General features: G+C 49.7%; 1 protein-coding gene across 5 annotated transcripts in view; it reads right to left on the reverse strand.

Annotated features, from left to right (window-relative positions):
• Window positions 1–597: 597 nt before the first annotated feature.
• The window catches only part of ss18 (SS18 subunit of BAF chromatin remodeling complex), a 40,280-nt gene continuing 26,589 nt past the window's right edge, over window positions 598–14,288 (reverse strand). For 3 of the 5 annotated variants that reach the window (XM_078398003.1, XM_078398001.1, XM_078398000.1), the window contains 3 exons: window positions 7,189–7,308; window positions 5,396–5,523; window positions 598–4,151 (listed from right to left, as the gene is read on the reverse strand). In XM_078398003.1, the coding sequence (XP_078254129.1) occupies window positions 4,140–4,151; window positions 5,396–5,523; window positions 7,189–7,308 (260 nt within the window). In that variant the 3' untranslated portion in view covers window positions 598–4,139. Of the gene's footprint in view, window positions 4,152–5,395; window positions 5,524–7,188; window positions 7,309–11,360; window positions 11,454–14,288 lie in introns of all 5 variants that reach the window. The other 2 variants (XM_078398005.1, XM_078398002.1) reach the window with 2 other exon arrangements.

Below are 14,288 nucleotides of genomic sequence, written 5' to 3' on the forward strand. Positions count from 1 at the left end.
TTCACTATTCGGTAAGTTTCAATCAGGTCCCACCTCATTCTTCTGGACTCCAGCGAGTGCAGGCCCAGCGTCACCAAACGCTCATCATGTTAACCCAATAGTTCCTGGGATCATTCTGGTAAACCTCCTCTGGACCCCGCTCCAATGCCCACACATCCCAGAGTGTAAGACCTTGCATGTAATTGTGCAAAAATGAAGGTGTGCAGAATAATAAATCAACACATTTACTGTAAACACGTATAATTCAACTACTAAATGGACGTTATACAAAATGAGGTTGTGTGGCACATTAAAGATCAATACTGATAAGTATGCAATGAATGACCTTATTGATTAATAATACTTTCACAGCCAAGGCAAGCACTGTACATTTTACTCCAGTCAATGTCTCCTTGCGCAAGGTCAAAAGTTCAGGTCTGCAATGGTATAGCACAGCAAGACCCAGTCTTCAGCACCTCATATTTCACTTGGGCAGCTTGCAGCCCAGCGGTATGAACATTGACTTCTCCAACTTTAGATAGTTCCTCTGTCCCTCTCTTCCCCTCCCCCTTCCCAGTTCTTCCTCTATCTTCCTGTCTCCACCTATATCCTTCCTTTGTCCCGCCCCCCCCCCCCCCCCCCCCCCCCCGACATCAGTCTGAAGAAGGGTCTCGACCCGAAACGTCACCCATTCCTTCTCTCCTGAGATGCTGCCTGACCTGCTGAGTTACTCCAGCATTTTGTGAATAAATACCTTCGATTTGCACCAGTATCTGCAGTTATTTTCTTACAGTCTTCAGAGGGTCTTTTTACAAGCCGACGAGGCAAGGTAGACCACACTCCGTATCACACACAAAACATGCTGGTCACAGCAGCCAAGAGACACCAAGATCGCTGGGGTCACGGACTGAGGAAGGTTGGCATCGAAGACAAAGTATGCAGTGGGATGTAGATCAACAATGGAAATGGGCGGAGAAATGGCAGATGGGGTTTAATCTGAGCAAGCGTGAGGTGTTGCATATTGGGAGATTGAATGCAAGGAGGAAAATATACAATTAATGGCAAGACCCTTTACAGCGTTGATGTTCAGAGGGATCTTGGGGCCCAAGTCCGCAACACCATGAAGGTGGCAAGTTTGTACATTCTCCCTATGACAGCGTGGGTTTTCTCCGGGTGTTCTGGTTTCCTCCCACAGGTTAATTGGCTTTGGTTAAATTGTAAATCATCCTTAGTGTGTAGGATAGTATTAGCGTGCGGGGATTGCTGGTCGGCACAAACTCGGTGGGGCCGAAGGGTTGTTTCCGTGCTGTATGCCTAAACAAGTGGATAGGGTGGTAATGGCAGCATGTGGTACGCTTGCCTTCATCGGTCGGGGCATTGAGTACAAGAGTCAGGAGGTCATGACGCAACTTTATCAGACTTTGCTCAGGCCGCATTTGGAGTATTGTGTGCAGTCCTGGTTGCCCCATTACAGGAAGGATGCAAAGGCTTTGGAGAGGGTATCGAGGAGGTTTACCAGAATGCTGCCTGTATTAGAGGGCATTACCTGCAAGAAGAGGTTGAACAGACTGGGACTGTTTTCTCTGGAATGCTGGAGATGGCCAGGGAGGGGGGGGGGGGGGGGGGGGGGGGGAGGGAGACTTGAAAGTATATCAGATTCTGGGGCATAGATAGGGTAGACAGTTAGAACCTTTTTCCCCAGGGTAGAAATGTCAAATACGAGACGTCATAGATTTAAGATGAGAAGAGAAAAGTTTAAAGGAGATGTTTTATTTTTACAGAGAGAATGGTGGGGGTCTGGAACATGCTGCAGGGGGTTGTGGTGAGGGCGGATATGATAGTGGCTCTTAAGAGGATTTAAGATAGACAGAAACAAGGAATTTCAAGTGCTGGTTTACAAAAGACACAAAAGTGCCGGAGTAACTCAGCGGGTCAGGCAACATCTGTGGAGAACATAGATAGGTGACGTTTCAGGTTGGGACCCTTCTTTCAGACATACGATGTATGTCAGATAGGCACATGAATAAGCAGGGAATGGAGGGATATGTGCATTGTGCAAGCAGATAAGAGGTGGTCTTGGCATCATGCGCGGCAGAAACATTGTGGGCTGAAGGGCCTGTTCCTGTGCTGTACTGTTCTATGTTTTACGTTAAAGTGCCCCCACAGTGAAAGCAAGGTTTTGCAGTCACTTCTTGCGATGCCACAGTCCTACACAAAGCCCTTAAACCTCTTCCCTCGACCTCAGACAGTTCTTTCAGGTGAGGCAGTGGTTTACTTGCACCTCCTCCAACCTCATCTACTGCGTCATTACTCTCGGCGTGGGCTCCTATACATCGGCGAGACCAAGCGCAGACTGGCCGATCGTTTCGCTGAACATTTATGCTCGGTCCAACTTGGCCTACGCGATCTCCTGGTTGCCAAACACTTTATAACTCCCATTCCCATGCTGACCCTTCTGTCCTGGGCCTCCTCCACTGTCAGAATGAGGCCACAGGCAAATTGGAGGAACAGCACCCCATATTTTGCTTGGGCAGCTAACACCCCAGAGATATTGATATCTCTACCTTCAAGTATCCCTTGCATGCCCTCTTTCTCCATCCCTCGCCCAACTTGGGCGTCACGTCATCCCAGTTCCACTCTTCGCATTCGAGTCCCCGTCATTAGCACACCCTCCCCGGCCAACAATGGACCATTATGGACTCCACTCATCCCGAGGTCATCTGATGCCACCCCGGTTTTGTTCTGGTCTTTTCTCACCCCAAGTATTTTAGTTTAATTTAGTTTAGAAATACAAAGCGGAAACAGGCCCTTCGGCTCACCGAGTCTGCGCCGACCAGCGATCCCCGCACATTAACCCCGTCTACCCACACTAGGGATGATTTACAATTTTACCATAGCCAATTAACCTACAAACTGCACATCTTTGGCGCGTGGGGGGAAACCGGCACACCCGGAGAAAACCCACGCAGGTCACGGGGAGAGCGTACAAACACAGCGCAGACAAGGGGGTCCTCTATCTTTCAGTGTGACCCGAAACATCACCTATCCATATTCTCCAGAGATGCTGCCTGGCTCCAGCACTTTGTCCACCAACTTTCCCAACAAAGTTACGCCATGGGACGGTGAGCTGACGGACAGTGCGCGCACTCTATGTGGAGGCTAGCAGCGCAAAGGGATGGCCAATGAACACAAGTCCCAGAGAAACTCGGAAATCAGGCGTCAACGGGAGTGGGGACGGGGCAACTCCTTGAAATGGCAACAACTCTCACCCCCACTTACGGTCTCCACATGACGCATTAAAGGAAATCTGTGTCTAAAAAATAAAAATCAAGTTATCCCCCTCCCCCCCCCCCCAAAGTGCGAGGAACTTTGAGCAACACTGTTTAAAAAAAACCTTTTGACATAAATAAAGCCGAGGATGCCCTTTGGGTTTTGGAGACACTGTTCGATTAAGAAAATGACCTTTGATTGCATTTTTGCCAGTAATACTTAGTGAAATCTCAATCACTTTAACTTGGACCCAAAGCTTTTGAGATTGTCCTCTCTGTCCAGCTTCACATCTCCAGTCGGTGATTCTTCAGCGCGTGGGCTTCTTGGACAGGATCTCAGTGCGGATGTACGGAGAAGGGAGAAGCGCGATGGGAAGAGTGCGGAGCCTGGTGCATGGAGCGGGTGGGAGGCCAGGAGAGGGTGGTACTGTCACGGTAGGGCTCCCTAGGAGGCCAGACCTGGTCAGGCAGCCCTGAAGACGGATAGGACAACCTCCTCTGCAGGAGATCTGGTTTTCCAACAAACGCAAGGTGGTCGGCTTTCCTCAACATTATCCAAGACGTTCTTGACACTGAGTAATGGTGCGAGGCGAGACTGCACAGTGACGAGGAAGATTGGATAACCATCGGGAACATCTCCAAGGTAGACGGAGCAGGTGAGGCGTTGGTACCTCCAGTTATTCTAGCTCAATCACTGGCCGGGGGGGGGGGGGGGGGGGGGGGCGGACCAAAGCTTCTCTTCCTCCCGAGACCAACAGGCCACCCACCCGATCTTCCTCACCCTCTCCGAAACACGTTGGAAAAGTTTGATTGTGGAGTTGTCTTTGACTGGTGGACACCAACTGGAGCCGAGATCTTCGGAAAAATCCCTGCCCGGTCATCACGGCAACTTCATTGCATGTTCTGAGGAGATCAAAACCACCCAAGAATTAGACACAGAGCCAATACCAGAATGCTGCCTGGACTGACATTCAACGTTCTAGGAGCAGAATTAGGCCATTCAGCCCATCAAGTCTACTTCGCCATTCAATCGTGGTGGCTGATCTATCTTTCCCTCAACCCGATTCTCCTGCCTTCTCCCCATAACCTCCGACACCCGTACTAATCAAGAATCCGTCAATCTCTGCCATAAAAATATCCATTGACTTGGCCTCCACAGCCCTCTGTGACAATGAATTCCACAGATTCACCACCCTCTGACTAAAGAAATTCCTTCTCATCTCCTTTCTGAAGGAATGTCCTTTTATCCTGAGTGTGCCCTCTGTTCCTAGACTCTCCCACTGGTGGAAACATCCTTTCAACATCTACTCTATCCAGAACTTGAGGGTTTCAGCTACAAGGAGAGGTGAGACAGAATTGGATTGTTTTCTGTGGAACGCTGAAGGTTGAGGGGAAACCTGATAGAAGTAGATTAAATGATCAGAGGCGTAGATAGGGTAGACAGTCAGCACCTTTTACCCAGGATGGAAAACTCAAATACTAGAGGGCATAGTTTTAAGGTGAGAAGGGAAAGGTTTAAAGGAGATGTGCGGGGAAGGTTTTGTTTTACACACAGCCTGAATGCATTGCCAGGGGTGGTGGTGGAGGCAGATACTACAGTGGCATTTAAGAGGCTTTTGGATAACAGCATGGTGATGCAGGGAATGGAGGGATATGGATCACGGCCAGACAGATAAGAGATGATCTTGGCATCATGTTCGGCACAGATATTGTGGACTGAATGGCCTGTTCCCCTGCTGTACTGTTATACATGTTCTAAATCAGACCAGAGGTGTACAAAATCAAGAGGGGAATTAACATAGAACTTTAATAGAATTTAATTTTTGGTGCTAATTTCCACCCAGCTCCACCTGTCAAGAGTTAATCTGACTAGTCAGGGTGTTACGGGGAGAAGGCCGGAGAATGGGGTTGAGAGGGAAAGGTAGATCGGCCATGATTGAATGGCGGAGTAGACTCGATGGGCCGAATGGCCTAATTCTGCTCAGACAACCTATGAAGAGTCAAGAGAGAGTTATTTTTTCAGCAAGTCTTGGAATGTGACAATCTCCAGAGGTCCACCTGGTACCTTGCCCTGAGTGAGTGCCATTGCAAGGACTCGTCCTTGGTCTGCCACTACAGGTATGTATGACAGAGTACACATCCCATACCTGTTCATAGCCATAGGGTCGCTGCTGCTGTTGAGGGGGGCCTGGTTGAGGTGGTCTGTACCCTCCGTACTGCTGCCCCTGCCCCTGCGGGTAGCTGCTGTACTGACCTGGGGCGCCTTGTGAAGCACCTGGCGACAGAACATAACGTCAAACACACCGCAGCACAGCCCCCTCCCCCCACCTCCATCCATCCATGCACCCCATTTGTAACCTTCGGAGATATTGGACGGCATGGCAGGGCAGGCGGGAGAAAATCCACGCTGTCACAGGGAGAACTTGCAAACTCCGTACAGACAGCACCCGTGGTGAGGATTGAACCCGGTCCCTGGCGCTGTAAGAGCAACTGTACTGCTGCGCCACTGTGCCGCCCATCTGCCCTTTCAGGTAGAACAGAGGTTCACGTGCACCTCCCCCAAACCATCCACGGTGCTTCCAGCGTGGCCGCCATTACATCGGCAAGACCCAGCGACCATTTCACCAAACACTTGTGCTTGTTCCGCCAAGTCCCAGTTGCTAATCACTTTAACTCGCCTTCCCATTCCCACACTGACCTTTCTGCCCCAGGCCTTCTCCATTGCCAGTGAGGCCACACCCAAACTGGAGGAATAGCATCTCATATTCCGCTTGGGCAGCTGACAACCCAGCAGTATGAATGTTGAATTCTCCAATCCCCCTCCCCCTCCCCCCAACGAAGAGGACAAGAGATTGAATAGCTGCGATTTGTGAAGGTGGGGCAATGAATGTAGGTGGGGAGGGGGAGAAGGGTAGAACAGATAAAGCAATGGGGAAGATACAGTACAGAATATAGTCCTCAACATTGCAGCAGTTCAGTTCCAGACACAAGGTTTCATGTCCGCAACGGATTAGAGGCGAATCGGAGAGTACCCTAGTTTATGGAAGAGTGGAACAGTCTAGAACCAGAGGGCACAGCCTCAAAATAAAAGAACGCACCTTTAGAAAGGAGACGAGGAAGAATTTCTTCAGCCAGTGGGTGATGAATCTGTGGAATTCATTGCCACATACGGCCATGAAGGCCAAGTCATTAGGTAGATGTGAATTGGACAGTACCCTAGCTTATGGAAAGACCGTTCAGATGCCTGATAACAGAGGGGAAGAAGGGTATACTGGGCCTGGTGGTGCGCGCTTTCAAGCTTTTAAATTGTGTTCTCAGAACAGAGGCAATTTGGGATGGGAAATCAAGATAAGTCGAGTTTATTGCTAAAGGTGAGGTACAGGTACGTGGAAAACTTAGTGGCTTCACCGACACATGGACTCACACAACACATGGAAATGTAACTTTTTAAGGTGGAGATCGACAGGTTCTTGATTAGTAAAGAGCGTCAAAGGTTACGGGGAGAAGGCAAGAGAATGGGGTTGAGAGATGAAGATAGATCAGCCATGATTGAATGGCGGGGTAGAATTGATCGGTCAAATGGCCTATTTCTGCTGTTATTAATTATGGACTTATCAATATCATGGAGCTTTGAGGCTGTGGTAACTCTGATGAAATCTGGAACTTTGATCAAACTGGAGGAACAGCAAAAGGAAGCAAAGAGCTGGAGTAACTCAGCGGGTCAGGCAGCAAAGAAACAGGCCCTTCGGCCCAGCAAGTCCATGCCGACCATCGATCACGCGTTCACGCTAGTTCTATCCCATCCATTCCTTACACACGGTGGGGGGGGGGGGGGGGGGGGGCAATTTACAGAGGGCCAATTAACCTACAAACCTGCAGTCTTTGGGATATGATGGGCCGAATGGCCGGAGTCTGCTCCTGAGACCGAGGGAGTACTCACCGTAGCCCTGCTGTTGAGGGGCGTAGCCCTGCTGGGCCGTGTACTGCTGCGCTGGGTAGCCCTGCTGCTGGGGGGGTCCTTGCTGGTAGGCGTCCTGCTGCTGCCCGTACTGTGGGTTGCCTGCAAGAGAGACGCAGCGGCTGTGTTAACATCCGGCGGGCATCATGGCGGAAGCAGTGGGACATGGACCTCTCGCGGTGGGGAGGGGAAAGGAATGGAAGTGGGTAGAGAGACAGTCAGAGGGAGAGAGTCATAGTTGTAGAGCCCTTCGGCCCAACTTGCCTATGCTGACCAAGATGCCCCAGCTACACTAGTCCCACCAGTCCGCGGTTGGTTCGTATCTCTCTAGACCTGTCCCATACCTGTCTAAATGTTTCTTCAAAACCCAAAACGTTCAAGTCATAGGACCAGAATTAGGCCATTCGGCACTTCGAGTCCACTCCGCCATTCCATCATGGCCGATCTATCTTCCCCTCTCAATTCCATTCTTCTGCCTTCTCCCCATGACCCCGACTCCGGTATTAATCAAGAATCTGTCAATCTCCGCCTTTAAAACCATCCATTGCCGAGCTGTCTGTGGCAATGAATTTCACGGATTCACCACCCACTGATTAAAGATGGGGAAATGCCTGTCCATGATGTCCGACCTTTTGCACTCAGTGCCCTTCCCAAGCATGCCAAATGCCTTCTTCACCATCCTGTCCACCCGACTCACCAGTGTCAGGGAACCGTGTACCTCTCTGCTTTGCCACTCTCTCCAGGACTCTTCCCCCTACTGTCCTGGGTTGGCATGCCACAGTACAACACCTCATACTTGTACCACAACGAAATTCCATTTGCCATTCCTTGGCCCACCTTCCCAAACAATCTTGATCCTATTGCAAACTTGGACATCAATAGACAATAGGTGCAGGAGTAGGCCATTCAGCCCTTCGAGCCAGCACCGCCATTCAATGCGATCATGGCTGATCACTCTCAATGAGTACCCCGTTCCTGCCTTCTCCCCATACCCCCTCACTCCGCTATCCTTAAGAGCTCTATCCAGCTCTCTCTTGAAAGCATCCAACAGAAGTGGAAGTGGCGGCGCCTAACGGCTGCGGCTCGCTAGCAGTCTGTTCGTCTTTTTTCCTTTTTTTTTTTTGTTGTGTGTCGGTGTTGGGATGGTTTTTTTTTTTTTTTGGTTGTGTATGTGTGGGGGGTGGTGGTGTGGGTGGGGGGGTGGGGTGGGGGAAACCTTTCTCTTTTAGGTCTCTTCCTCACGGCGCGGGGTGCGGCTCGGCCGCGGGGCCTAACATCGCCCGGTGCGGCTCGGCCGCTGGACTTAATAGTGCCCAGTGCGGCTCAGCCGCGGGACTTTTCATCGCCCGGTGCGGCTCGGCCGCGGGACTTTATATCGCTGGTGCGGCTCGGCCGCTGGACTTAACAGTGCCCGGTGCGGCTCGGCCGCGGGGCCTAACATCGCCCGGTGCGGCTCGGCCACGGGGCTTAACATCGCCCGGTGCAGCTCAGCCGCGGGACTTTTCATCGCTGGTGCGGCTCGGCCGCGGGACTTAACATCGCCCGGTGCGGCTCGGCCACGGGGCTTTACATCGCTGGTGCGGCTCGGCCACTGGACTTAACATCGCCCGGTGCGGCTCGGCCGTGGGACTTAGCTGCGCAAGGCTCGGTCGCGGGGTCTTCCATCGCCCGGCTCGGCCGCGAGACGTTTCAGCGCGGGGACTTCCACCCCCTTGCGGGGACTGTGCGGGTCGGTCGGGGACGAGCTGTCTGTCCGTGGGCGTGGGGAAGAGAGTGGAAGTTTTGTTGCCTCCATCACAGTGAGGGGGTGTTTGGAGTCACTGTGATGGACGTTTGTGTTGGGGTTATGTGTCTTGTGTTCTTTTTTGTGTGACTGCTATGTAGTTTCGTTCGGTACCTTGGTACCGAATGACAAATAAAGCTCTGTTGAACTGTTGAACTGGCCTCCACTGCCTTCTGAGGCAGAGAATTCCACACCTTCACCACTCTCTGACTGAAAAAGTTCTTCCTCATCTCCGTTCTAAATGGCCTACCCCTTATTCTTAAACTGTGGTCCCTTGTTCTGGATTCCCCCAACATTGGGAACATGTTTCCTGCCTCTAATGTGTCCAATCCCCTAATTATCTTATATGTTTCAATAAGATCCCCCCTCATCCTTCTAAATTCCAGTGTATACAAGCCTAATTGCTCCAGCCTTTCAACATACGACAGTCCCGCCATTCCGGGAATTAACCTAGCGAACCTACGCTGCACGCCCTCAATAGCAAGAATATCCTTCCTCAAATTTGGAGACCAAAACTGCACACAGTACTCTAGGTGCGGTCTCACCAGGGCCCGGTACAACTGTAGAATGATCTCTTTGCTCCTATACTCAACTCCTCTTGTTATGAAGGCCAACATTCCATTGGCTTTCTTCACTGCCTGCTGTACCTGCATGCTTCCTTTCAGTGACTGATGCACTAGGACACCCAGATCTCGTTGAACATCCCCTCTTCCTAACTTGACACCATTCAGATAATAATCTGCCTTTCTATTCTTACTTCCAAAGTGAATAACCTCACACTTATCTACATTAAACTGCATCTGCCATGTATCCGCCCACTCACACAACCTGTCCAAGTTACCCTGCAGCCTTATTGCATCTTCCTCACAATTCACACTACCCCCCAGCTTAGTATCATCTGAAAATTTGCTAATGGTACTTTTAATCCTTTCATCTAAGTCATTAATGTATATCGTAAATAGCTGGGGTCCCAGCACCGAACCTTGCGGTACCCCACTGCCTTCCTATTTGGTCCACTCAACAGAGAAAACTACAGCGCAGAAACAAGTAAGTAAATCCTATCCCAAAGAATCCTCTCCAATAGCTTCCCTGCCATTGACATGAAGCTCACCGACCTACAATTCCCCAAGTTCTATCCGCTTCGCTTCTTATATAAAGGAACAACATTAGCTGCTCTCCAGTTCTCCGGGATCTCACCTGTGGGTAGAGAAGATGCAAAGATCTTTGTCAAAGCTCCGGCAAACTCCTCTCTTGCCTCTCTCAATAACCTGGGATACATCTCATCAGGATCTTGGGATTTATGCACCTTAATGCCCTTCACCTCCTCCTTCCCGATTTCAAACTGCCCTTCTGCAATAGTATTCGCCAAACTGGTCTCAGTCTTCCGTGCCCAACTCCTTGGCGAAAAGTGCTTGTTTAGTACTTCGCCTACAATCTGTGACTTTAGACATACAGCGTGGAAAGAGGCCCTTCGGCCCACTGAGTCCGTGCCGACCAGCGATCACCCAAGGTAAAAGGTTCTGCGGCTACCCTATCTATATCTCACATCATTTTATATACTTCTATATCAGGTCTCTCGTCAGTCTCCGATACTTCAGAGAAATGAATCCTTTGGTCCAACGTCTCTTTATAACTAATACCCACTAATCCAGGTAGCTCCACTCCAGGCCAATCTACTTTGAACAGTTCACCCCCGATCTACCCTCCAATCCAGGCAGCATTCTGGTAAAGCTCCTCAGCACCCTCTCCAAAGCCTCCACAGGAAGTGAAAGTTGTGTGGGAGTAGGGGGGAAATAAGAGCATGGTAGGAAGCAGGGAAAGAAAAAGGAGGGAAAGAGAGACGGGTCAGGAAACAAGAATACTTTCAAAACCAAACCAAGAAGAGGCCGCACAAAACGGCAGTCAAGCAGAATTTATATATTTATACTCCGCAGTTTCACCAACTGAAAGTTGCAACTAAGCTTTACACAGACATTTAGCACAAGGGGGAGAGAAAAAAAAAGACAATATTAATTTATTTTTTTTAAAGCTACAGAGCACATACTAGCCGAACAAAATAAAACCAGCAAGCTCCCACGAGTGACTGACTTAAAGCCCGTGTGGGTATTAATCTTTTTTAATGGTCTCGTACTACAAGCAACATATATGTACTTGGGATGTCAAAGCGATGATCAAGTTAGAAATGTTAAAAACTACCCGGTTATGAGCATTGGTAAAGGAATTAATTCCGAGGCAACATCGCCCTTGGGTCAATGAGCAGCTAACGTTCTACGAGAGCTTTAGACGGGCGAGGAGGGAGGGTGAGGTATGATTAAGTGTTTTAGAGGAAACAGTGTGTATGCAATACGTGAAGGTATACGCATTGATATACCTCCGCTGTAGTAATGTTGGGAGGAATCCTCGCAAGGATTGACAAAGGCCTGTCCAGGAAATTGAGGGTGATGATAACTGTAGTCACTAGCCCCTACATCAAACAGGAAAAGAGTTAACAGCCTTGCGTCTACAAGCCGAGAAATATTTCAAAAGTAGATCTGGAAGAATAAAACCCACGACGTACAAGAATCCAGCCAGCACTTTCTTTTCCCGATAACCTTTATAAACATTATCATAGCACGTAAAATCATGGGAGGAATAGATCGGGTAGACGCACAGAGTCTCTTGCCCAGAGGAGGGGAAATCGAGAGCCAGAAGTCATAGGTTTAAGATGAAGATATTTTTAAGTTTATAGGAAAGATGTCGTCACGTTGGAAAGGGTGCAGAGAGGATTTCCGAGGACGTTGCCGGGACTAGAGGTTCTGAGATATAGGGAGAGGTTGAGCAGGCTGGGACTCTATTCCCTGGAGTGCAGGAGGATGAGGGATGATCTTCTGGAAGTGTGCAAAAACATGAGAGGAATAGATCGGGTGGACGCAACAAGTCTCTTGCCCAGAGCAAATGGGTTTAAAGTGGGGGGGGGGGGGAAAGATTTTATAGGAATCTGACGGGTGACTTTTTCCACACAAAGGATGGTGGGTACGTGGAATGAGCTGCCAGAGGTGGTGGTAGAGGCAGGGACTATCGCAACGTTTAAGAATCAATTAGACAGATACAGGTTGGATAGGGCAGGTTCAGAGGGATATGGGCCAAACACAGGCAGATGGTACTCGTGTAGATGGGACATGTTGGTCGGTGTGGGCAAGTTGGGGCAAGGACCTGCTTCCACGCTGTGTGACTATGACCATTCTTTAGATGTTAGACTGTCCAAAGTCTTGTAAACGTTGCTATCGTATCCGTTTCCACCACCACCCCTAACAGTGTGTTCCGGACACCTACCACTCAAAGAAATAATCTTGCCTTGCGCGTAGTTTAGTTTAGCTTAGAGATACAAGGTGGGAACAGGCCCTTCGGTCCAGTGAGTCCACGCCGACCAGCGATTCCACGTACACTGGCACTATCCTACCCATTACGGACAATTTACAATTTTACCGAAGCCAATTAACCTGCACGTCTTTGGAGCGTAGGAGGAAACCGGAGAACCTGGAGAAAAACCTACGCGGTCACAGGGAAACGTGCAAACACCACGCAGACAGCAACCGAGGTCAGGATTGAACCTGGGTCTCTGGCGCTGTGAGGCAGCAACACTACCGCTGCGTCACTGTGCCACCCGGGGTCTTGTGCAGCTGATATTCCTTTGTGGGTCTGTGCATGGCTGGATTGTACTTGTGTACAGTATGATTTGACTGGATAATATGCTCAAAGGTTTTTTCATTGTATCTCGGTGCACGTATAATAACGAACCAATACTAATATTATTTCATGATGCAAAAATAGGTTGCCACGTTTTATAAATTACAACATCATTAGCTTCAAGGGTCTTTGGGATGTTTGAAAGGGAGATGAAAGGCGCTATACGAATGCAAGCCTTACTCCCCCTGCCACGTTTAATGATTGATTTAAAGATACAGCATGGAAACAAACCTGTCAGCCCACTGATCACCAGTCCACGCCAACCATCGATCACCAGTTCACACTAGCTCGACGTTATCCTAATTTCTCATCCACTCCCGACACACTAGGGGCAATCTACAGAGGCCAGTTAACCTACAAACCTGCACGTCTTTGGGATTCTCTGCCACAGAAGGTAGTTGAGGCCAGTTCATTGGCTATATTTAAGAGGGAGTTAGATGTGGCCCTTGTGGCTAAAGGGATCAGGGGGTATGGAGAGAAGGCAGGTACGGGATACTGAGTTGGATGATCAGCCATGATCATATTGAATGACGGTGCAGACTCGAAGGGCCGAATGGCCTACTCCTGCACCTATTTTCTATGTTTTCTATGTTTCTATGTAGGAGGAAACCCACAAAGTCACAGAGAACATGCAAACTTCACGCAGACAGCACCCGAAGTCAGTATCAAACTGGTTCTCCGGCGCTGTAAGTCAGTCATACAGCACGGAACCAGGCCCTTCAGCCCAACTTGTCCATGACAACCAATACGCCCCATCTACGATAGTCCCACCTGCCCGTATTTGCACCATATTCCTCTGAACCATTCCTATCCATGAACCTGTCTTTTAAACTGCTGTTTTTGTACCTGCCTCAATTACCTCCTCTTGCAGCTCGTTCCATGTGCGCCCATGCTCTGTCCGAAAACATTTCCCCTTAGGTTCCTATTAAACCTGGATGTTGGAGAAAACCGGAGCACCCGGAGGAGACACACGCGGTCACAGGGAGAACGGACAAACTCCACACACAACGCAGAGAGATAGCACTAGAGGTCAGGATCCAATCTGGGTCTCCGGTGCTGTGAGGCAGCGGCTCTACCAGCTGTGCCACTGTGCATGAAGATAACATCTAATATGCCACTCAGTTAGTTACCTGAGCTTGGGCCGTGAGTATTGAAAAGGACAAATTGCTGTCAATTAGAACAGGCACCTCAGAGGCAGTCCAGTGGTGGAGCTAGTGTGTAACTCTGTATCTCGGTACAGGACCACCGCTGATTTTCTGGCAACTGGTGTTCCGAAAACCTTTCATCCGGGAAAAAAAATCACTGGGAGGGGGGGGTTAAAGTGTTCGGCAACCAGGAGATCGCATAGGCCCAGGCAAACTGAGCGAAGGGGTTCAGCGAAATGATCGCCCAGTCTGCGCTTGGTCTCACTGACATGTAGGAGTCCACAGGTTAGTGGCTTCCTGTTTTGTTACCGACTGCCTGTCTAATTTTAGCCGAAATTGAAATTACCCCCCTCCCCCGAAGTCCCCTTGAAAATGTGTTGCCCAGGCCGGGTGAAGCGTTCGATCTCGACCATACCGGGATTACCACG

The sequence above is a fragment of the Rhinoraja longicauda genome, chromosome 4, assembly GCF_053455715.1.
Source record: "Rhinoraja longicauda isolate Sanriku21f chromosome 4, sRhiLon1.1, whole genome shotgun sequence".
Lineage (NCBI taxonomy): Eukaryota > Metazoa > Chordata > Chondrichthyes > Rajiformes > Arhynchobatidae > Rhinoraja > Rhinoraja longicauda.